The sequence below is a fragment of the Suillus fuscotomentosus genome (assembly GCF_016647785.1).
Source record: "Suillus fuscotomentosus strain FC203 chromosome Unknown F5891scaffold_56, whole genome shotgun sequence".
Classification (NCBI taxonomy): Eukaryota; Fungi; Basidiomycota; class Agaricomycetes; order Boletales; family Suillaceae; genus Suillus; species Suillus fuscotomentosus.
In genome coordinates, this window is record NW_024539568.1 from 289,583 (window position 1) to 315,087 (window position 25,505).

General features: G+C 45.8%; 3 protein-coding genes across 3 annotated transcripts; all 3 read left to right on the forward strand.

The window, feature by feature from the left end:
- Positions 1-12,434: 12,434 nt before the first annotated feature.
- F5891DRAFT_983562 (uncharacterized protein) lies at positions 12,435-16,009 on the forward strand (the record flags this gene model as incomplete). The annotated part of the gene is made up of 16 exons (XM_041377336.1): positions 12,435-12,441; positions 12,498-12,565; positions 12,682-12,762; positions 12,813-12,926; positions 12,976-13,059; positions 13,114-13,837; positions 13,888-13,949; positions 14,006-14,161; positions 14,214-14,405; positions 14,459-14,616; positions 14,673-14,813; positions 14,948-14,980; positions 15,320-15,344; positions 15,393-15,455; positions 15,597-15,701; positions 15,968-16,009. The coding sequence occupies 16 exons, from the start codon at positions 12,435-12,437 to the stop codon at positions 16,007-16,009; spliced, it is 2,055 nt and encodes a 684-aa protein (XP_041221964.1).
- Positions 16,010-19,143: 3,134 nt separating this feature from the next.
- On the forward strand, positions 19,144-20,481 carry F5891DRAFT_1130327 (uncharacterized protein; the record flags this gene model as incomplete). The annotated part of the gene is made up of 10 exons (XM_041364510.1): positions 19,144-19,185; positions 19,217-19,327; positions 19,359-19,472; positions 19,523-19,596; positions 19,626-19,770; positions 19,809-19,870; positions 19,933-20,030; positions 20,080-20,258; positions 20,281-20,334; positions 20,386-20,481. The coding sequence occupies 10 exons, from the start codon at positions 19,144-19,146 to the stop codon at positions 20,479-20,481; spliced, it is 975 nt and encodes a 324-aa protein (XP_041221965.1).
- A 3,683-nt stretch (positions 20,482-24,164) lies between these two features.
- Positions 24,165-25,245, forward strand: F5891DRAFT_958793 (PIN domain-like protein; the record flags this gene model as incomplete). Its single annotated transcript, XM_041375586.1, has 4 exons — positions 24,165-24,371; positions 24,424-24,539; positions 24,595-24,727; positions 24,778-25,245. Coding segments are annotated over 4 exons (924 nt in total), but the record flags the coding sequence as incomplete, so codon positions are not given.
- Between the last annotated feature and the right edge of the window lie 260 nt (positions 25,246-25,505).

Genomic DNA, 25,505 nt, shown 5'->3' on the forward strand with positions numbered 1-25,505 from the left:
GTGCATTTTTTGCAGTGCTTGAATAGAACACGAAACTCCCTCTCACCAATCCCATCGCCAATAGACGCATCGAGTTCGTTCAACAACTCCGTTTGCTCTTTGAGGGTCCACTCCAGTTGAACAGGAGGAACTCGTCGATCTTCATCGCTTATCAATGAAATTGTATGTTTGCAGCAACAAGTTCGTATCTCTTCGCGGGTACCGGAAGGCGGCCAAATGTGCCAGCTGGGAATATACGTCTATTTTTACTAGGCAATTATCAGTGCGAGATCTCTTGATGAAGAACGTCGAATAACACTGACCTTGGTATCCGCATCGATCAGAGGCACATCTCGCAGTCCAAAAAGTGTTTTTCGTAGTTCTATCCCACCATGGGTACACTGCCACCTCTACGTACGCCCCTCTCCCACAGCCGTCAGCGCATACGCAACATGGATATCGAAAATCATATTTTTTGCGGTACTTTTTAAGGTCGGATGGCGGAACCTTCCTTCCCTCACGATCGGCAGGCCTTTATTCAAGTGTCATTGCTTAGGATTCCGACAGGATTCAAGTGACATCTTACCAACACCATTCAATCATTGATTCTGAGGCGCTGTCATAGTGTAACAGGGTGAAACGGCAAGTCTTAGCTTCCGTAATCAATCTCGCTAACTTTTGAGCAGTTTCATGACAGGCAGGTGGGGAGGTGATGATAGAGGAGGGTGAAGATGGTGATTCCATTGTGCACAATGGTGCAGAAGAGTATGTTTCCTTTTCTGCTTCAACGAAACAGCGGCTTTTACCTACATCATAGTAGCTGGTACAGCTTTTCTGCCGTCATAATTTGCGCCATGGCCCAGCGTAACCTGCCGCCAGAGGTTTTTGGCCTGTGGGAACCTGATGCCAAAACTGGTGGCCAATGCTGGCACCCAACTTGGTCTGTTGCCAGTGCACCATGGCCCAGTGTAACCTGCCGCCAGAGGTTTTTGGCCTGTGGGAACTTGATGCTAAAACTGGTTGACCCATTGGCCAATGCTGGCGCCAACTTGGTCTGTTGTGTTGCCAGTATTGCTGAATTCTTTCACTGATCTTCTACCGGTAGTGCTGGGGACAATTAATGTCTATTACCGTCCTTTCAGCTCCTCGTAGCTCTTTATGGATTCATCGTCAGGTCCAACACCTTTCCGATGCACTTGTGCTCGGGAATTCACACAGGAGAGCGCTTACACCAAGCATCAGCGCTCGTGCTTGAAAGGCAAGAAAAGGCTGTTCTCCACTTTATCTAAAGCAAAAGAGCTTCTCGGCTCTGTAAAACGGTCCCGGATGGATAATGTCACAACCCAATAACGAATTAACGCTGGGCAGAGACTAGGACTCAAACAAAGAATAATCACGCAGAGGAAGTAGGCAGCAGGTACGTCTTGGTATTGCTCACTTGGAGATACAAGAGGTTTGAACTAAAGAACTACTGACTACGACGAGCTACCTATATACACATATTGAAACTGAGACTGAAACTGAGTATGAACTAACTAACCAATCAGAATAATTAGAGGTATCGTACGATTCTATATATAACTATGATGTCATAACATGTGCCGCAGCCGCAGTAAGACTCTGGAACATTCCAAGAGTGTCGCGAGGCATGACGTCAACATCTTCGGCATTGTCCGATTGATCACGTGACTCTGGTAATTCTACAATAGACGCAATAATAGGAACTTCTTCAACAGTAAACATATTCTTAGGAACAGGCGCTGTGACTGGGCGCTTAAAGGACTTAGAATTAAGGAACGAATAATGGTTTGTATTTGGAACTCGTGACATTACCCCCTCTCTAGGATGAGCGTCATCGCGAATGAAACTAGGACGAATAAACTTCTTGCGCCATTCCAAAAACTCTTGAGTTTCGAACACCGATTTGTTAATTTTGCGGGGATTTAATGCCTTCGGATTTTGCCGGTGAAATTCTTGAACTTTCAACCGTGCATTTTCAAGATTTTCCTCAGGTTCCCATGTCGCTTCTTCTATCGGATATCCTTCCCACTCTACTAGGTATTGGAGTTTTGATCTGTGCAGTCTCGAGTCTAGGACTTTTCGTACTATCCATTCGGAATCGCCTTCTGATAAGATCTCTGGCGGCGGACGATGATGTGGAAGTCTTTGGACTAAGGTCGAGGGGGAATGCGGAGTGAGTAATTCTACGTGGAATACCGGATGAATCTGATATTTTGCTGGAAGGTTTAGGCGGTAATTTACATCACCCGTCTTCTCTAGCACTTCAAACGGACCAAGTCGTCGATCGGAGAGTTTCTTATTTGGTCTTTTCTGACGGATATTTTTGGCATTGAGCCAGACCAGATCTCCTTTCTTGAATTGTGGTGCGTCTTTTACTCCTTTATCGTAGAATCTCTTCATCCGCTCATTCGCCATTCGCAGCATACTTTCTGCGTCTTCCTTTGCCTCTTTCATTACATCCACTCGTTCATCAGCTGCAGGTACTTTAGAATTGGAAATTGGTGAAAAAGTAAACTCTGGATCGTATCCGTAGAGTACTTTGAATGGACTATGACCCGTTACAGTGACAGAGTTATTGTGAGCGAATTCTGCTATCGGAAGCCAGTCTACCCAATCATTTTGGCGGTAAGACGTGAACATTCTCAGATATTGCTCTACTTCTTGATTGATTCTCTCTGTTTGTCTGTCTGTCTGAGGATGATAAGCCGTTGACATGTTCCATTTTATGCCTAGGCGTTTCGACACTTGTCCCATAAACTTGGAGACGAATTGTGTTCCTCTGTCCGATATCACCTGTTTCGGAGTTCCATGATGTTTCCATACGTTATCTAGGAAAAGTTTCGCGATTCCTCGAGCGTCAACTTCCTTTTTCGTAGGCATGATGTGCGTTTGTTTCGTGTATCGATCAACGACAACAAAAATAGAATCGAACCCTTCGCTTTTAGGCAAATCTACTATCAAATCACAAGTGATTGATTGCCAAGGTCCCGCTGGTATTTCATTTGGTTTAAGCGGACCATGTGGTTGTGTTGGGTGAATCTTCGTTGCTCTGCATCTATCACAGCCATCTACGTAATCGTGGACATACTTCGTCATTGAAGGCCACCAATAATTTCTGGAAATCAATTCTAAGGTTTTGGCACGTCCAGGATGTCCAGCCGGTGGAGAGTCGTGAAACAACTCCAATATCTCTCGGCGGATCTCTTTATCGTTTGGAACGTAAACCAGTCCTCGGAATAACACCAATCCATCCTCCACATTCCATTCTTCAACTCCTCTACGCAATTGTACCGGTGCTGCTTTTAGCGTTTGTAGCGCTTTAGCGACTTCGGGCTCTCGTTCTGTACATTGCCTTATCTTTCTCAGCAATTGTTTTTCTCCTTGCACTAGAACTTGACCTCTTTTAGCAGCTTTTACAGTAAAAAACTCCGGTTTTAACAAAATACGATCAGAATTGTCGTTTTCTACCCCCCCTCTGTGGTCTTCTCTCCGAGAAAGCTTATTGGCCTTATCATTGACTACACCAGGCTTATGTTGGAGCGTAAATTCATACTCCGCCAGGAACAGACTCCATCTGGCTTGCCTTCTTGTCAACTTTTGGCTCGTCATAAAGTACTCGAGATTCTTATGATCCGTCCAGATCTCCACATGGTGAGGTTTTCCCTGCACATAGTGCCTCCACTCCTCCAACGCTCGAATGATTGCGAGTAACTCTTTGTCATGGATGTCATAATTTCTTTCTGCATCGTTCATTGACTTGGAGTAATACGCCACGGGGTGCCATAGGTCATCTTCCATCAGTTGAGATAGAACCGCTCCAGTTGCGTAATCAGAAGCATCGGTTTCTATTTTCATTTTCTTCTCAACGTCAGGCATTACTAGGATCGGAGCTGATGTAAACCTTGACTTCAGTTCATCAAAAGCATCTTGCTGTTTCTCCGTCCAATCCCATTTGACATCTTTCCGTAATAAATCATTCATTGGTCTAGCGATGTCTGAGAACCCGAAGATAAATCTTCTGTAGAAGTTGGCGAAGCCCATAAATGCTTGTATATCTTTAACGCATTTGGGTACAGGCCATTTCATTACTCCTTCTACTTTCACAGGGTCCATTCGAACACCACCCTTCTCCACTATCAACCCGAGGAACTCGACTTCTGTCTGTTCGAAGCTACATTTTTCAGGCTTCAGATACAGATCATTCTCTTTTAGTCGTTTCAGTACCTCTCGTACAACTTTTCGGTGTTGCTCCCTATTGCCATTCGTGAACACGAGGATATCATCGATATAGACAACTACGGTCTTTCCATCAATTAAATCTCTGAATATCTCATTCATCATGGTTTGAAACGTGGCAGGGGAGTTTGTTAAACCGAAGTACATTACGGTTGGTTCGTGGTGACCAAATGGCGTTTTGAAGGCCGCCTTCCACTCATCTCCTTCTTTCATGCGAATATTATTGTACCCCCATCTTACATCCATCTTGGAGTACATCGTGGCACCGGTTAAAGCATCAATTAAATCTTGAGATCTCGGTAGCGGGTATGCATTTTTAACCGTCTTCTCATTGAGCTTTCTATAGTCCATTACCGGTCTTAACTTGCCATCTTTTTTGGCCACAAAGAAGAAAGGTGCTGCCACTGGGGATTGTGAATTTCTTATACGTCCCAGTGCAGTTTCGGCTTTTAACCAATCTTTCAAAGTGTCCATCTCCTTGGGTGATAAGGGGTAGGGTTTCGCATTCGGCGGAAGATCGCCATCATCTTTAAGATCTATCGCATGATCCCATTTCTTTCTTTCAGGGAAGCGCTTAGATTCTTCTTCTGAGAAAACTCCCAGGTACTCGTGAAGCCAATCGGGAACCATCTCTTCGACCGATTTCTTCACCTTCGTTGCTTCTTCTGCAACCTTCTGCTCCGTGGCAACCGAGGCTTTATATTTGATCCATTCTCCAGGATACTCTTCGTCTTCTATTTCCTCAACTGTCGCCCTTTTCATCGCCATGTTTTCTTCGTCATCCTCTTCTGTGGGAATCAGGTCTGGCACTTCTTCTATCTTTTTTTGTTCTTTTCTTTTTTCTTTATTTTTTTGTCTTTGTTCTTTTTTAGTAATACATTTAACTGGGCAACGAGAAAGTGCAAAACGTCCAGCATTCCAATCTATTTCCGGGTTGTGATATCTTAGCCAATCTATGCCAATAATAACATCATCGCTTCCTAAGTCCGTAACCATGAAGGCTGCTTGGTCCTCAACATGGTCACCGATCTTTAGACCTAATTCAGCGTAATGAGTCATCGATCCAGCGGCATTTAACGAGCCATCAATATTCTTAACCGGAATGGGCCTTAATAATTTATGGCACCGGACTTCATTCTTCTTCACAAACTTCTCGCTGATAAATAATGTCGATGCACCGCAATCTACCAGTGCTTTCACATCTGCTTGTCGGTTCTTTCCCTTCAACGTGATCGGAATGTAAAAATGTTCAGATTTGGATTTAATATATACTTCTGATACATCCGAGAACGTAGATAGGATAGAGAAACGATTGTTCGGGTCTAAGTTCGCAGACTTTGACTTCGACCCTTCTAAAAACCCTTGCCTTCCTTGGAGCTGACCCAAGCTTTGAACCAACTCGGGATAGGGTCTTCTTCTTTTGGCACTGTAGTAGCCTTCACCTGCACCTTTGGTGCGACTGCGTCTTTGCAGTTTCTAGCCATATGGCCTTCGCCTCCACAGCGGTAGCATTTGAAGGATCCAGTCCTTCCTTGAGGTTTTGGAGCACCTCGCTGTTTGTTGGCGTCGACGTCCATAGCGTCGCTTTCCCTGCTTGGACCAGGTTTGTATTCAGGGGTCCTGGGGCCTTGTTTAGGGGTCCACCAGGTCGTCTTCTTCTTGTCCGCGTCCAGCTCTTCGAAGTTGCGTCTGATTTGGATCGCATGTTCCACCAGTTTCTTCATGGTGTTTTTGTCCTCGTAACGGACATGAGCGAGCTGTATCTTGACACGGTCTTGAAGTCCCAGCCTGAACTTCTGCCTCTGGTCGTAGTCGGAAAATGAAGTGTGTGCGGCCTTTTGTCTGAAAGCGGCCGCGTACTCTGGAACTGAGGAAGATCCTTGTCTAAGGGATTCCAGTTCTCTGATCGCTTTTCCTTCACGATCTTCTTGCCCCCACATGGCTTCTAAGTCTTCCAGGAATTTCTCCACGGTTAACTTCTCATCTCCGGTTTTTCCAAGTTTGGTGATGTACGGTTGCGCCCATTTGGCTGCAGTGCCTTTCATGAATGAGAGCATCACTCCGATTCTTTGGCCTTCTTGGATGTTGGGCCATTGCGCAGTGTATAGCGCTACTTGGGATATCCAGACCATGAGTTCTATGGAGTCTTTTTCTCCAGTGAAGTCTTGGGGCTTGGAGTATTTGATGGATGGGGAGGAATTCGATGATAATAGACTAGCTCCTGCAGAGCCGAATGATGGTTGTTGAGACTGTATTTTCACAGTCTCGTCTTCTTGCATTTCTAGGCGTACGCCCAGGAGTCTGTTTGCTTCTTCTAGAGCTAAATTCTTGGCTTCTAGTTCCGCTATTCTGACCCTGAAGCTGTCCGCTTGATTCGCAAGTGACATGTGGATGTAGTCAACAATTTCTTGTGGACTAGATGGTAGTATCACCGTCTGTGCAGGTTGCGTGGGAGAGTTTGGTAATTCAGACATAGTGCCAGTTGTGTTCTGGAACCCGATTCACTGATGTCTGTTGAAGAGCTGCTCGTAAGGGCTCTTCCGAAAGGGAATGATGATGAAAAGGAGAAAGTTATGTAATGGAAAACTGAAGCGGTCCCCGATATCTGATCGGATCTACCACGTACTTCAGGATCGAAGGGTTCTTTAATCAACCCAACCGATGCTTCCCTAATACTAACTAAAAAGGATACGTAACTATACTCGATCGAGTGGGAAAAACTAGGGACAATGCAATCTCCGTTCTGAGGGTACAAGCCTAGGACAAGTTATCACTCTTCCAGCCGAAGCTTACAAGTGCGAGTCTCACTAGGGTATGTCGCTAAATCCTCGTAGGTCGAAAGCACGGTTTGTCGTCTAGACAGTTCCGCTATTGACTCGAAAACGAATGCCTACGTGCGTATGAAGAAAGTGATAGGTAAAATGAAACTATAGTAACGTTGAGCAGGCAGGGTTTTGGGCCAGCACTCAAAGTTGCAGTGACACGCCTAATGTCGTGAACACCTCCGTATACTGGCGGCTGCGGTAAGACAGGGCCTGGTATAGGACTACTAACTACGAAAGATGATATGTATGAAAAATGCGCTCAAATGAGCAAAGGGATGAAACAAAGGATCGCGGCGATTAAGCCGGGCAAAAGTATAACGGTTCTGTTTCGGCTAATGGTGTGGTGACTACCAACACGACCAGGCGAAAGAGAAAGAGATGCGAGAGTGTAACGCAAGAGTCGGAGTCTCCTATAGTTCAAACCTAATGTCACAACCCAATAACGAATTAACGCTGGGCAGAGACTAGGACTCAAACAAAGAATAATCACGCAGAGGAAGTAGGCAGCAGGTACGTCTTGGTATTGCTCACTTGGAGATACAAGAGGTTTGAACTAAAGAACTACTGACTACGACGAGCTACCTATATACACATATTGAAACTGAGACTGAAACTGAGTATGAACTAACTAACCAATCAGAATAATTAGAGGTATCGTACGATTCTATATATAACTATGATGTCATAACATGTGCCGCAGCCGCAGTAAGACTCTGGAACATTCCAAGAGTGTCGCGAGGCATGACGTCAACATCTTCGGCATTGTCCGATTGATCACGTGACTCTGGTAATTCTACAATAGACGCAATAATAGGAACTTCTTCAACAGTAAACATATTCTTAGGAACAGGCGCTGTGACTGGGCGCTTAAAGGACTTAGAATTAAGGAACGAATAATGGTTTGTATTTGGAACTCGTGACAGATAGCAGTGGCAGATATACTTCAAGTACGCTATTAGACCGCCCGCTAGTACCGTCGTCGTCCTATGACCAGGTCAATGAGACGTTGATGGTAGAGACTTCTATTGTTCGCTCAACTCCATCAGCGACGCACCCCGGCGAGGAAGCGTTGTGTGATTCTTCATCGCACGGTGCACCCACTTCTGCATCTCATCCGCCTACGGAAATAGACGAGGGATTATCGCTAGCCCAGTGTAGGAGCCGACGCACTGGCGTTCCTATGCCGCTGCGTTATAGGCAGTATGATGATGTGCTTCCGCAGCCTCCTCCGAGTGTTCCTTCCAGTCTTCCTGGCCAACAGCCGGAGTCAAACCTACCTGAAAATTTTATCGATGCATCTACCAGGGCTTGTACGTCACTGCCAGCTCCTCCTTTCCGCACAGCGAGAAATGTTTTCGGCCTTGTACGCCAATTCTTCTCCGCGACTCCCCCGTCCCATGACCCAGAAGAGGTTATAAACCTGCAAGACATCAGTTCTATCCCGGCTAGCACTCCGGCAGAACTGCCTGTCCCTGCCAAGCCTCATGATGCCTTGTTTTATCCATATCCAAATCAATCCTCATTTGAGCTCGGCCATTGGTACTGGAATGGCAGTGTACAAAAATCCCTGCAGAGCTTTAAGGAACTGATTGACATAGTCGGATGTCCGGATTTTGATCCTGACGATGTCCGAAATATGCACTGGGATAAGATCAACTCGCAATTAGGTGCGAGTGTTGATGACGAAGGAGAGGAATGGGAAGATGAAGACGCGGGTTGGCGTAAAACGCAAGTGACAATTGAAGTTCCATTTTCTTGAACTACAGCTCAGCCGGGCACTCGACCTTATGTTGCCGCAGATCTTTATCATCGACCTCTGGTTTCCGTTATTCACGAAAAGCTCTCAAATGCTCAGGACGATGAACTCTTCCATTATGAACCTTACCAGCTGCGATGGAGCGCCCCCCATCTTCAACACGAAGTCAACATTCAAGGAGAATTATACACGTCACCGGCCTTCATGGATGCGCACCGCAAAATTCAGCAGTCTCCTGGAGAGCCGGAATGCAATTTACCCCGCGTTGTCGTCGCACTTATGTTTTGGTTAGATGCTACACACCTTACAGCGATCGGTAACACAAAATTATGGCCGGTATACATGTATTTTGGGAATGAATCGAAGTACCGCCGGTGTCAACCATCTTGCAATCTGGCGAATCATGTCGCGTACTTTCAAAAGGTATGATTGTCATTCAATCATCCTCTTCTACATCGTAGTTGACGTCTGACAGCTTCCAGATTCATTCAAAGATTTCGCGGGTACTTACACCCAGGGCAAGGGAGTTGGTCGCGAATGTGCAACTCATTGCCACCGTGAACTATTCCAAACTCAGTGGAGGGTTTTACTTGATCCCGAGTTTTTAGAAGCATATAAACACGGGATTGTGATCAACTGTTGTGATGGCGTCAAACAGAGATTTTATCCGCGAATATTTACCTATTCTGCTGACTATCCCGAGAAGTAAGTTATTAATCATGATCTGGAAGATATCGCAACTGACGAAAGTCAGAGTTCTCGTCGCAACCATTCGGCAACTGGGGGGTTGTCCTTGCCCGCGATGTCTAGTACCAATGGGACGACTTCAAAATCTAGGAATGAGCCGTGATAGGCAACAGCGTGCAACTCTCACGCGCTCCGATACCTTGAGGAGTCAGCTTGTTTCGACGGCACGCGGCTTGATCTACCAGAAGAATTATGGTGTTGACAGTACATCAGTCGAGTCACATCTCAAGTCTGACTCTTGGGTACCGACCTCTGTGAGTATGATTGTTAGCTTATTTTCTCGCTTTACCAACTCTTGATTAGAACACATTTTCCGACTGCCTTGGTCACTTAGGATTCAATGTTTTCATTGCACTTGTTGTTGACCTTCTGCACGAGGTCGAGCTTGGGGTCTGGCGTATGCTTTTAGTTCACTTATTGAGAATTCTTTGCGCCCTGGACAAGGATCTAGTTCATGAACTTGACAAGAGGCCAGTCAATTATTTATTATGACAACGACTCAGCAAGCTAACAACTAGTTCAATTTGACAGGTATAGGCAGGTCCCCCCATTCGGACGAGCGACCATTAGGCGTTTTTCCGCTAACACTTCTGAAATGTCGAACATGGCTGCTCGCAATTTTGAAGATATCCTACAAGTGTGTCTTTAGAACAATTTATGTAGGGTTTCATGAACTAATTTTACCCAAGTGTTCCATCCCGGTTTTTGATGGTCTTCTCCCCGACCAGCACAATAAAATCGTTTTGGATCTCTTGTTCATAATGGCACACTGGCACGGACTTGCAAAACTCCGTATGCATTCTGACCTGACATTAGAGATACTCGACCAACAAACAACCGATCTTGGCGAACAATTTTGTCAGTTCAAGACTAAAGTATGTGCTGCTTACCACACGCAAGAGCTCAATCGAAAAGTTGATGCGCGATCTCACCGTCGGGCGAAGGAAGCAGCTAAATGGGGAGAGACAGGCAAGACGAATGATGTCGTTCGAGGGACTGCGCCCAGGACGGGTGCCAATGCGAAAGGCAAGCAAAACACAACTTTGGAACAGTCACAGGATGCACCTCCACCAAAGCAGCTGGCACGGAGAAAGAAGTCATTCAACCTTCAAACTTACAAATTTCATGCACTTGGTGATTACGTGGCCTCCATACATCACTTTGGAACAACGGATTCCTATAGTACTGAACCAGTGAGTTGTAGTCAGCTGCTGTCTCTGCTTCAAATCAATTTTCATCAGGGGGAATTGGAGCATCGTACGCCGAAAGGCAGATACCGTCGCACTGATCGAAGGGCTTTTGTGCGTCAGCTGACTCAGATCGAGTGTCGCCAGACACGTTTACGTCGTATCAGGCAACGGCACCAACTGCAAACCTCTCATGCAGAGGTAGACGACTCGACGAGCGACCCCCATGTACACCATCACATCGGCCAAAGCGAGAAAGTCCATGATGAATTCGGTCACTACCTCCGCAGCCACTCAAAAGATCCCGTTATGCAGGTAATATGCATTTTGCTTCATCATTACCATTCTGACATTTGACTCAGGACTTCTTACCTCGCTTGAAAGACCACCTTTTGGGTCGTCTCGAACCAGGGGAGCAATCAGCTAATCTCACCCAAGGACGTGATTCAATCCTCTTCAAGCGGAATCGAATTTACCACCACAATCTCGTAAGGTTCAATTACACGATGTATGATGTTCGCAGGGCTCAAGACGTTGTGAATCCGAGGACGCCTCACTGTAACATCATGCTCCTTAGACATCAAGATGATCGCAACGACGATGGCGACTATTGTTACGCTAAAGTCCTCGGAATACACCATGTCAATGTTATTCGTGTAGGAAACGTGTATGAATCCCGCCGGTTTGAGTTTCTCTTTGTTTGGTGGTACAAATCAGTACAAAGTCACACTTGAAGCACACACACTTTAGGCCGTGTTCGCTTCATCCCTCTGGAGAATCCAGATGCATTCGGGTTTGTAGACCCAGGAATGGTGCTCAGGGCATGTCACATCATACCCGCTTTCTCCTGGGGTCAGCGCAACCCCAGTGATCGCGGAATTTCTCCTATTGCGGGGGACCATCAAGATTGGCGTGAATACTATGTCAACAGGTGTGTTTTTCTGCCTATTTTGGTTGTATCTATTCTTAATGTACATGTAATAAGCTTTGTGGATTGCGATGCCCTTATGCGTTTTCATTATGGCCTTGGAGTAGGGCATGTGTATTCTCATGAGGCCAGAATGGAATGTTCTTCCTCGACCCAACAGGCAACTCACACTATTCCACATACGACACGGCAGCCAAATGATGAGAGTTCGGAAAGGGAAGAAACCACCAGCTGGAGATATCCTGCAAACGACGAATATGAAGAGGACGAAGAAGACAATCACGTTGGCGTTGAGGAATTGAGTTTCTTCGACCAGGAACGCAATGGAAGCACAGAGTCCCTCATCCAGGCGCTAGACAACATGTTTACGAGACATGTGTTCAATTACGAAAATTAGTGTTGCATCCAGTGCCCCAGTTGCTGGCGCTAGACGCGTGTAATCACTGCTCAATAGTCACTAGTCCCTGATGGGCATATTTTCATTGATGATTTTACTAATTACTCGTACAAGGAGCGGCTGTTCCTGCCAGACTATTCAGTCATTTCCAACTGGCCATCACCACCTGTTGTGTCTCTATTCTGGCCATGGCCACTGGTCATCGTCACCGCTGATCTCTGGCCATCCCCGATCCATAGCTATCATGATCGCCAATCTCTGGCCATCGCAAATTAGTGCTTCGCTATTTAGTATTGACTTGTCTCTTCACTCTCTCCGTCTCTAACTTTCCCCTCTTGCTACCCTTTCAAAAATAAGAATGCAATGTGAGTTTAATGGGATCGAAACAATTTGAAACTCATTAATTGTTGACCAAAAATAGCCCATCCCTCTCCAACTTACCTGTACTTTCCAGACAAGAACAAAGTCCTGAGGATTCTTCAGCTGCCGGTATGTATGATACTCTGTGCCGTATGTATCAATTGCTGATGTGTTTTTTTTCGTTCAGAGTGATCCGGTTCGACGTCGACCATCAAACATTACTTTTCTCTAACTTGTGACTGTAGCACCCATTTGTCGGATTCACAGAGTCCTTTCGTCTGATAGGATATCTTGCGAATGCCAACCGGGAGCTCTCGCCCCTCTACGTGAGTTTTGCCCAATATCATCTATTTTATCTCATTGTATTGGTTTGCAGCGTGCAGAGCATGCATTGATAAATTCAGAACACGACATTCTGGATATCGTAGGCATACTGGCTATTCCAAACCACGATAGAATAGTGTTTTCTGAAGTGTATGAAAAGAAGATGGTGAGAGTTTAGTTTTAATGGAATTTCATCATTGAAATAATGAACATAGACCGGTGACGGCGATTTCATGCGATCAATCGACAGCGGACTTTGTCGCCCAAATGTACTAGGGTTTACTAGTATTGTGTGGCTCGTGAGTATTACATCCGGTGCAGTGTTGCTGAGGAATGATTTTGCCCATCCATAGCTTAGCATGTTGCATGATCATTCCATCCGCTTCCATGTGGCACCATTCCCAGATGGATTCTCGCCCCGTGGGTCTCTAGCCGCTATTGAGGCTGCACCTCTACATGACTTCATGTTCCCTGCCCCTCGCGCTGCCATTGAGGTTACACCTCTTATATATCAATTCCCGCCTCCTGTTACTCTCGCTGCCATCGAGGCCGCACCTGTCGCATACGAACTCGAGGCTGCGCCTTTTCAACAGTCAATCTCTCCCCCTCCTGCTGATGGCAAGTGTGGATCTGCTCTTTTTTTACCTGACACTTCATCAAACGGACAAAGTTGGTCTGCCAATTTTGATTACGATTTCACAACTATCACTGGGTCTGAAGGGTACCCGGACAATTCGATGTTCGACGATTACCAAATGGCTTTCAATGCGTCTGTTGTATATGCCGACCAGACCCCCATTACTCCAACGATTGTGCTCCACGACCGGCTCATCTGGAAAGATTTGGATGCACCCCTCCATCCCAACTTCCGAACAGCCATCACCGAAGCGCTGAAAAACACTCCCTGGAACCGCCCAATATTTTTGACGAAGTGTCTCTACCTTGGAAGCCTTTGGGTCGGACTACAAAACCCTTGGAACCTTCCTGACCAACAATACAGACGGCTCATCACCAGCTGCTTTTTAACGGCGATAGCTCTCAGCGGAACAACAATGGATGAATTACATGATAAACTGGGTGAGCACCTTCATTTGATTCTATGAGTCACTATCTAACAGTATGATCAGTGACAGTGGCAAAGGGTGGCATGGAACCGGCGACCATTGGATGGGAGACCCTTCGCTTCACTGTACGCTTTCTCGTGCTTTGCTTTTACCTTTGCTCACTCCTAAGTGTCATGAACAGTTCTCGAATCACATTGTGAACAGAACTTCGGAAATGCGCAAAGTCGTCCGGGGATGCATTCATACACCAACAGGATTTTCAGGAAGTCAAAATCAGGAGAAGAGGGAAAGAGTCAATTACTTTTTTGCGCTTCTCGACTCGGACAATCAGGAACTTGTGAGAAGCTGGAGACCGATATGATCTGATTTAATGGCTTACTGTGACTTAGGTGCAACAAGGTATAGCAGAATTGGTACAACTTCATATGTTCCAAGAACTCGTATGGATATCGCTGTTGCGACCCATAGTCGGCTTGGCCCAGAACAAGAATGAGAATGGGAGAATTGCGGATCTATTCCCTGAAGAAGTGCGAGACCACAATGGTCTTGCAAAAGGCGTAGTGGGGACTCTAGTAACCATTGTACGTGTCCTTTCTCGTTGCTTATACCAATCATGAATGCATTACTGAATTAGATATACCACACATTTCATATCTGGCGCTCGCCGAAGACGCAGGGTCGCAGACTGGATCTCATGTATGATTTCTTCATGGTTAGTCTGATCAAGATGTATGCCAACCTGGACTCTTTTCCTGAGTTCAAGGAGGCGGTGAGAAAGTTGCCTTTTTTACGGTCAGTGTCCCTTCGTATAATTCTTGATCTTGGTGCTCATACATTTCCACGTTCAGCGAAGTGAACGTCTTCCCGATGGAACCCAAGAGCCTAAGACCGAGAACTCGCATGAACGAGACAACACCGTTATATGAAGATCTTGAGCCCATCACCGAAATGGTCCACAATCTCACCACTCTTCCAAACGCAGAATTCACGTCTATCTGTTCGCAGAGAGCTAATCTGCAGGCGCATGATTTATGTTTCAACAAGGTACTTTGATCGAGAATACGTTTCACACTATTTTGTATCGTCATTCGAAATATTGATATACTGCCAATGATGGATATAGTAATGACATGATCATTAAGGATGAGGCCTTGAGGTGCGTTCCAATATGATGTACTATAAGCGATAAGATACCTTGCAACGCAGAGTTTAGTATGAGACGCGAGACTCAACAGTGGTACTCGGCTTGAGGCCAGAATGACCACACAAAGTCGAGCGATGAGTTGGGAGCAGACGAGGTCAAATGGCGTGTAGGCAGGAGTGAGTAAATGAAGGTTGGAAACTTAAGCTTGACCACTGAAGATATGTAGGCGGGATTCCAATTTAGAGCTCAACGACTTACCATACAGACGCAGGCGTTAACATTTATCGTTGTTTGGTTGCTATTCTGAATTCCGATCGTCGATATCTAAATTTGGAATCATTGATCACTCAGCGCTCTACAAAACCAGATCTCAAAGGTAAGCCCCTTTCTGTCAATATATTGTCGGTAACGTAATAGCAATTAGATGTCTCATATGGTACACACAGCATGTATGGGACCGTTACCCGTAAGAGACGGAAAAGTTTTGGTGAGCATCGTTTTCGATCAGTGCCACTCAAGTATGGAGCCTAAAGTTTATCAGACGCAAGTTGACATATGGATGGATTCTGTCAGTCGGTTTTTACTTTCCTGCTTGCGACTCATCCAAGTCGCCTAAATTATTATCCAGCGACCCGATCTATTTCAACCTCAGAACGTCGTTGCGCCTCACTCGCTGGCAGGAATCAAAAACAGTTTCATCCTCGCCGTTAGTAAAGTGAAATCAGCGCTTCGGGTGAGTGTTGTCATTTTTATCAGAATGATCACTCAAAAACGCCCTTCCAGCTGTAGCTGAGAGCATGTCAACGGTACATGACGATCACAAGGGCACTGTATAATACCATTCCCATTACACCCTGTAGCATATTATTCCACCCACCACCACTTCTTTCTAGATCTCCGTGACTACCATAGTGTCATGGCGCCCAACTTACTGCGCCGTACAGCCAGAACATCTATCTGCATTCTGTGACACATACCCTTACACACTTATGGTAGTAGTACATCATGATAATTGTCACCATTCGCGCGATAATCGACTGAACTCTCGTTGAAAAAGAATGCATCATCAAGTCATCGGAGTTCTGCAGCTTGCCGGTCATTTACAGCATTTAGATGAGCCAATCGTAATTTTCTCCAGTTAGAAATATATGCACCTCTCGGCATAAACTTTCAAATTCTGCTGTGTTACTGGTCGTACGCGTCAACCGCTTCGATTTTATCGTTACCTTTCAGGCGCTCATTTTGTACATAACGTATTCTCAGGACACCTGTTCCCTCAAAATTAAACATTTGCTTATTTCGATATACGTAGCTTATACTAATCTCGTCATCATATATACTGACAGACTTTAACTTGGAGACCCAGGGTGATTCTCCACATGAAAAATTAGTAGTGAAGGATGGGATAGCGTACGGCGTCCTCACAACTTTGCTGGATCCAAACACATCATGAAGAGTTGATGCACTATATGAAGACGCATCAGGATTGTACACGAAACACAGTGTAAGGTATACCGAATCCGAGGTCGCTTGCGAGGGATTTCAGCAATTGGATGTCATATGTATTTTTGGTGGCGATAGAACTGGTACAGTACGATCAGAAGTATCAGCAACGTTGCACCCGTATGCATCAAAACTCTTACCTTTCCGTAAGAGTCAGATGGTCAACAATGATGCTCACTTGTTCCAGGAGAGCGTTTACGGACACGTTCATCGTGCAACTTGCATGAGATTGGTAGCATGAGCAATATTAACAATTCTCATGAAAGTACGATTTTTCATGAATTCCAGCTCTTAAGTGCGAATTGCCCCTCTGCAGCTGAGGTTAGCGACCGTGTTGTACTGGTACTTGTATTGCACAACTCTAACGGAGACATACCTGGTAGAGGATTGGCGAATGATAAAACCGAAGTCAGTTGGGCCGGGAGTCCATGAAGTTGATGATGAGCAGAGCGAGTGCAGCAAGGCTGTGAACACCTTTGGAAAAGATAAATGTTGAATGAAACGCGCCTTGGAAGTAGAATGCCCATATCGCAGAGTTAGTAGCGGTTTGAGACGCAAGGATAGAAAATTCGGCTGCATGTAGAACTTGAGAATCAACTGTATGAAGACCTGAAGGGGTGATACTACAGCAAGCCATGTGCGTGCATTTGAAGTAGTGACACGGTGGTGTGCTGGAGTAGCTGCTCGACAAGAAAAATAACGATATTCGTACACTCATGCAGAATAGATAGTCATATTCGATGGGCAGCACAAAAAGTTCGATTGGATATGATGAGATACATTCAGGGAGCTGTTGAAATAAGAGTTGGACGTAGGTATGCACTGCAGAAGCGCTGGGAGGGTGTACTGTCAAGGACGGCGGATATAATACATTATTGCTGCTGATAGAGATGCGAGAGCAAACAGCCTAATATCCTGGGAGTCTGTGGAAATGAGGCAGGTTGAAGCAATGAAGCAGCACAAAACGTACAATAGTACACGCACCTCTGCAGATTAGAGAAAGACACCCCAGTCCTTCCAGAGTTCACCTCAACCGTACTCAACGCCATCGACCTCCAGAAAAATTTCGAAGCTTATTCCAAGCACCAGTGACCACGCCCCTGCAAGAGTTGAAAGGTCATGAAGAAGGCATATGAGTCACAGCTTTTCCGACACAGTTCACTGGTTCGTACCCAATTGATGAATGATTACATAACATAACATGAATACGTTCAAAGTTTCAAACCGTCACTGACACCAATACCATTACTTTTATCCCAAATCTAGCCACAGCTATCTTTTTATGACATTTCTCACTTATAGAACATTTCTTGACGCAAGACTCACAATAATTTGGTTCGGAGCTCCCATCAAGGTGGTGGCACGATGTACTGGACCCCTCAATTCTTGCGGTGCGTTTGTGATAGATACACATGCATAGTTCATGCTCATCTCAACTTTCCAAATTCTTGCATATAGAACTCGCTCGAGGTGCTGAATCACTTGTCCAGATGCAGGGCAACCAGACTTTCTTCAACCCACCAGAACATGGTTATTAGGAAGACTCCAAACACGCTACGGAACACAAGACAATGGTCTTTGGCTTTGGTAGTAGTTACTGGTCTGCGGGACCATGAGATGATCTGGGGTACTGCTCACAGTAGACTTTATATGACAACCTGGGAAAGGAGTTGTCGGATCATAGCTTTACGGGGTTTAATGCTCGGCTTGTGAGTGAGTTTTTTGCATTGTTTTTCTGTGAGAAGGTATGTTGATGTTACTTTTGGTCTGGCAGATGGGCAGGCTAGTATGCTTGTGGTCTATCTTGTTACTCGGTATCACTCATGTGCCAGCATCCGGTAAATCATATAGGGTGTTCATGCATATTCTTTCAGTGTGCGATACCGAGGATCGGTGTACAGTATGATGGGATGTGCGTATGATGACATGAATGACTCGCGTGCTACTTATGGACATGATCACTAGATGGACCTCACAAATTGCCTGGTCCATTGCTGTGGACGCATGTAGCATGCATATAGCGGTCGCCATTCACGCGCGGGATGCACGCATGCTGGGCAAATCACTAATGTTCCTAAGCTCAGGCAAGATTATCCATATCAGCTCAATCTTCAACCTACGTCTTTCGCCTGACACGTTCGCCTCAGGATTTGTGGTGCTTGGATATGGAAAAACATGTACGCGGTGAGGAGTCACTGAGCACGTGGAAACCACGCTGTAACTCAGTAGTGGAGGATTACAACCGGCTTGTTTTGACGGAACAAGGGCGGCGGATGTTCAAGCAGTTTGGGTGCTGTTAGCATCTTCATATTCACCTGCGTGCCCTGATTCTGGAGCTGTTGTTTGGGGTTCGGAAGCACTGAGTCGCTGGCAAAATGCTTTGGCTATGCAGGAAAAGTAAGCTGGTTCAAGTTAGATTGACTTGGGTTGACGTCAATGATCCCCAGATATCTCATTCCCCCAGACGGCATCCGCGACTTTGGGCTTAAAGGCTCTCGGCAACTTGTAGTTTTCGAGTCCCTGAAGTGCGCGAATAGATATTTGAAAGATTCGATGCTCGATTACTTTCAGCGCAACAGTGCCTCTCGATGCCATCCTGATGCTAATCCGTATGTGCTTCCTGGTTGTACCTTACCATTCTCAACTTGACAACTTATTCCAGGGCCGAGTACATGCTTGATGTCATTGCCACAGGTGCAACAGCATCGACCTCAGTCGACTGGCACTCCATCTGGAAGAACTGAGGCTGCTACACTCCGAGAGGAGATTGAGAACATCCACAATGAAAGCCGCGCTCGCCCCGTCGTTCAAGCAGCACGGCCTACCGAGTTTGCGACGTTGTGGTATCACCAGCTCGTAGCCCTCACACAGTGTAACTCACTGGCAGAATCCAACCTACCTCGTAGCCAAGTTCGCGCTTTCCATTGCCGGAGGCTTGCTTATTGGCTTCACGTTCTACATGACCAGCGACTCGCTCCATGGTATCCAGAACAAGCTCTTTGTATGTGGTGTATTGTATTACATGACGAAAATCTTTAACCTATTTGATAGGCGATCTTTTTAGCCTCGGTGCTTTGTGTTCCCTCTCGCAACAGCTTCAGGCAATGTTCATCAACATTCGGACTGTCTATGAAATTAGAGAGCCCCCAAGCAGGATGTACAACTGGACCACTCTCATTGTCAGCCAATTTCTGGTCGAGCTCCCATGGAACATTATGTGCTCGTCGCTCTTCTTTTTTTGCTGGTACTGGACTGTCAGGTTCCCCAACGATCACGCGGGATACACTACCTCATATATGGTGTTGTATTCCCCATGTACTACACAACTGTTGCACAGGCGGTCGCTTCCATGGCTCCAACCGTTGTGATCGCGTCACTTCTGTTCAGTGCGCTGTTCTCGTTTGTTGTTGTGAGTAAATGCAGATGCATGTGATATGGCCTTGTCCCTTACTGTTTTGTAGCAACGGTGTCTTACAACCATACCGTGCTCTTGGTTGGTGGCAGTGGATGCACCGCGTCCCCCCTTTCACTTACTTCATGGAGGGTCTGCTTGGTCAAGGTGCGCTTTTTGAATGAAGTCGGTACATGATTCTTAACATTTCCTTTAGCTATTGGTGGCAATGAGATTAACTGCGCTCGGTATGAGTTCGTCCTTGTCATCCCTCCCAGTGGATCCACTTGCTCCCAATACTTGCATCCATTCATGCAATATGCTGGCAGTTACCTCGCCGACCCCAGCGCCACGTCCACGTGTTTGTTCTGCCCTTACCGCACGACCGACAGCTATGTTCGCCGCATTCAACATCAAGGCTTCTCACCACTGGCGCGACTTGGGCATCATGCTTGGTATCACTGTTTTCAACGTAAGTTCCTGCTGTTGTGTACTTTCATTGAGCTAATTGTGTGCCTTGCAGGTTTGTGCAATTTTCACGCTCACGTACATCTGCCGCATCCGCAAGGGCAACCCTCTAGCCGGTCTGCAGCAGAAGCTTGCTAATCTCCGGAAGTAATGCATGATTCCGAACCCTAATGACTTCATACACCCTCACTTGCATATGAATCCCTATTACATTCGTTTCTCATTCAAATACTCCATAATTTGTGTAATTTGATACCACACTCAGTGATTGCTCATTACATCATCGTACTGATTATGTATCTCACCATGTGAACGACTCCCACGTTGGTAAGTTGAACGTTGAACCATCACAATGGCCACGATGGTACGTTTTATTTCGAGTTCCATTAAAGCTACTAGCCTACCTAGTACCTAAACTGTCATGCAAGATCCTAGCTGGAGGAATCGATCGGGAGGTCGAGCTGCTTAATCACAGTGTCCCTATATGGCCAATGCAGCTACGTCGGTACACCGAAAGAACGTTGCCGTGAGTGTCCACTACTAGTACTAGGATAAACATAGAGTACTGACTATGCTTAACAGTGAATCTTTAAGTCGTGATTACCATGTGCAGAAGATGCAGATCGGCCTCGCGTGGTTCGTTGCCTTTGTTTCTGATAATGTCGATTTAACCGCAACCGCGACACCGACAGCCATGAAGTGCGCGGGCATTGGCAAGAGCTTGTTCATCTGTCTGGAGCTGTATATCACTACAATGCAAAAAGTGTGAGTACCGCCTATTATTTAAGTTACAGACTCACTTAATAGTGATAAAGAAAACTTACACCGGGATGAATGTGAGGGATTGTTCTGATGAACAACTCCAGAAACTCGAATCTTGGATCCAGGTGTCAAGAAGCAAAATAGAAGGAAAACAGTGGCTGTTAGTCGTCGAGCCGATCCTAGTGAGGGGGCAGGAGATTTATCCGTACTATTATGTGGTACCCGAGAACCGCATCATTACCTGGATCGAACCCGTGGATGCCTACCTCCTATTTCAAGAATGTACAGCGGTATGGCACTGGAACCACAAAAGTGCGTCACTTTTTTTGTGTATTTGTGTCAAATTTATTGTATAGGACTCGAACTGGAGGCCCAATATTGGTGAGCGATATTCTGACAGAAACAAAGAACATTTCTCACTGTTAGACTAGGAAACACATCGAATATTTTCCACACGGGATCGAAATGCATCATTCGGAAGTAAGAACTTTGCGACGGCGATTGAATTGGTATCGCATAGGTGAGTTCTTTTTACATCGTAGCGCCCGATAACAATGATCTGAATGACGGACAGAGGCCTTAGCTTTAGAAAAATCTACTGCAGGCTCAATATTTTGGACTTTAGAACAAATGAAAGAAATGACTGCTGAGCTAGCTATTGCAGGTACGTATGCTGATTTCAATTTCTATCTTCAAGCTGATGGCCGAATGACAGAAGAACTGGCAGGAAGTGATGGGGTCATGGAGGAGCACGGTGTCGCAATCTGCGGTACGTGAGTCTTATGAAAACAGGCGATTTGAACTTATCTAGTTACATACGAACAGGTAAATTGTTGCACATACTCCGTACGTTGTTCCTTTCTCAGATCACGTTGTTAATCGAGGCACAAAACAGGGCATCACGAATATTTAAATCACCATGGCCAGCCCGAAGCTCGCTTGATGCGAACGCATTCACTGGGCGAGAAGCGCACAGACCTGGAAAAACCTACTTTCATGACTGCCGTTGCCGTTGCTATGTTCTGGGTCCCAATCATGGTGCTCAAACGACTTCGAACAATTTATGTTGACGGTCTTGTCAATGGGGTGGATATGAAGAAATTCATAGACGACTTTAGTGCACAAGCTAAATCTCAAACTACGGTTGTAAGTGGTATGTCATAGACCCGGATGAGAACGCTTACCATATAGGCTGCTAGGCGAGTGTTATCATGGCAGTTGACGCCAGTATCCTTGCCATCCCAGGTTTGGGTTCAACGTTTGCTACAAAGACGCTATGCTCCATCTCTTTTATTCTAAGTGTCCACTGCATTATCGCATGCACGCTGGCACAACAATTTGGTCACCGCATGCGGTCCCTTGACTTTGCAGTTCGATTATCTTCTTATTTCTGCCGTCTGTATTTGACATTAGTACTTGAACAGGCATATTACCTACAAGGGAAGATGGTCAGTTTTGTGGTCATTTTAAGCATACCAAGTCTCTTATATCTGACGAGGTAAGCAAACTTTTGATCTCGGTTGCTTGTGTTACTCATGGCAACAGTTTGATCTTTTCCATCTTTGGATTTCTCGCAGGGGTTTTCGCAATTGAATACGGGTTGCCCTTATCCACAAGGATAGGATGTGGGCTGGCACTTGTTACTGGGACAGGCCTCACAATTCTCTTGACGATCGCTGCTTTTGGTCCTGGGCTGATACGGTAATGCGAAAGTCTTTCCGATAGCTAGATAGGGATGGACGACGCAGACATATTTTTTTTTTAAAGATAACTAATACTTCAACGTATCTGAGAACAATTGGCTCTCTGAGCAGTGTTAGTCAATATTACCGTGACTTTAATCAGTTCAAATGTTCGACTCGCGAGCCTTACAAAGTGAACCACAGGATAGGAGGAGCGCGACTCTTGAGCTACTTGGGCTCGAGAGAGTCTGCCGAGAAATTCAACGAGAAGGCGAGTGTTCATGTGCACATACTCATCTCCGCTCTCCCCATGACTCACTGTAACGCCCTTCATGTTACCTGCTGCGTATGACTCTACTGTAGAGCTGAGGAGTACCACTTCCCTGATTTCTGTGTATTTACCTAGCCGATCGCATCAATCACAACTGTACGTCTCTTTTAGCTATTGAAGCTTGAAGGGTTGTCTAGTATCTGATGGTACAATATCATAACTTACTGCATAAATTTTACGAGAATATTGCAACTTCTGACAATCCATTTTCCTGGACGACCATACTACGTAAATATTATAACTCTTGATAATGTATCTCCATAGACTCATCACAACTGTGAGCAACGACAATACTGCACAAATATTTCAAAGATACTGTAGCCGACTGCATCCAATTGCAAACGGCCAACAGGAAGCCGAGCACATACAGTGATAGACCATAATTTTGGAGAGATGCGGGAATTCCTATAAGTGATTATCTACCAAGTACCATAGTTATGAGACATACATGTCTTCATCAGAATTGGAATTTTCTTACAATTTATTGTATTGCTTTGTCTTCGGGTATAATATATGTATATTCGATTTGATTTTACCAAAATTATCAATTAAAAACATCTCCAGCCCGATTCCGTGATGTAACGTTCATCATTGTACAGGGTGCAAAACCTGAACTGACGTTCAAGACACCATGTCCGATTCTTCCCGAAGAACAGGTATGTCACCTGGCTATTACCTTGCTGTATCCGGTGTGGCTGTGGCCACCCCTAAACCGCATTGCATATAACCTCCAGTGGCTTCAAATCGACTTTCTTCTCACTACTGTCACCATGGGTATAACTGAGTTATGGAAGGTTAGTTTTTGTGATCTTCTCTGTGTCATTGGACTTACGCTTAGCCTTGCAGTTAGTTTCCCCAAGTACACAGGGGCAAACCTTGACAGCATTCGCCCTCGAAGGGCTCAAGGGGCATGTGCAGGATGAAGGTGGCCTTTCAATGATGACAATCGGTGTTGATGCCAGGTGCGTGGGCTGAGTGTGAGCTGTACCATCCAGCTAATCCTTCACAACTAGTGCTTGGCTTTATGCCGTCTGCAAACTGCAGGCCTTTCGACTCGGACATGCCCAGTCAGGCGAAAACCCAGAACTACGAACACTCATGTACAAGCTTGTCACCCTAGCTAATGCACCTGTTCACACCCACTTCATTTTCGATGGGGAGGACCGCCCCCCAATCAAGCGCGGCAAGCATGTGCGGTCAGCACCCCACTGGCTGACACGAAGCTTACAGGAACTCTTACAAATATTTGGATTCACATGGACCACGGTGAGGGCACCTTTTTGTTGTGTTGCAGCAATAGGTTGACTGTTGTGGGCAGGCCAAAGGCGAGGCTGAAGCAGACTTAGCATTTTTGTCGAAAGCAGGGAAGATCAGTGCAGTATTGACGGAAGACAGTGATGCCCTGTTATTTGGTGCGGCAAAAGTTTTATGCCTGTGAGTCTATCTAGTGTAATATTTGTCCAGTGTTCTAACCATGCTACTTGATTAGCACAGACAATGATGACGGTACATTCCTTGTGGATGCCTACTGTGCTGAAGCCCTATCAAACAACCCAAAAATTCCCTTGACAACTTCCCATCTCCTCCTTTGGGCCATGCTCCGTGGAGGTGACTACAACCCAGTACATTTTTTTTTTCATACAACTACTGGCAGCTCTAAAATCATATCTAGGGAGGACTTTTGGGGTGCGGCAGTCAGGTCAGCCATGCGTTGCTTGTAGGTGACCTCAGTGACTCGCTGATGCGAGTCATGACATCTGTGGCACCTGCACAGCTTCCAGGCATGCTCAAGACTTGGCGTGATCACCTCTGCACTGTCCTGGTTGATGGTACTTTGGGGAGAAAGTATCCGGCACTCGCAGCATCCATTCCTGCAGACTTTCCCAGTGTCGAAATCATGCACCTTTACCTTCATCCAGTCACCACTTGGTCCGATGGCACCAATTCATCTTTACTTCCACAACTCAATCCCACTCAGCCTAATATTGGACGTCTTGCTGCATTCTGCAAAGCTCGCCTTGGCTGGATGCAACCAAAAATTCACAAGTATCTCAGGCACCATTTTTGGTCCACTGCATGCATGCAGGCACTGTGCCAGGTGGGCCTTCTCTACCTCACTGTTGTCAGCGCTAACTCATAGCTTCAAGCTGCGGACAAATGATGGGGACACGCTCCCAAAGCCCACATTCAATGTCAACAAACGAAAGGATCCTGAGGGGGGCGTATCAGTATACTGTGTCATGCTATATGCGCTGTCTTTCGTTCATGCTACTGATGATGGTATTCAAGCTGACGATGATCCAAATCCTGAAGAGGGCAAGTCCTGGGTGCCATCACACAGCAAAGTCACCATTCCCGCTCGCATCATGGAGCTCACCTCACCTCAAGATGTTATCGACT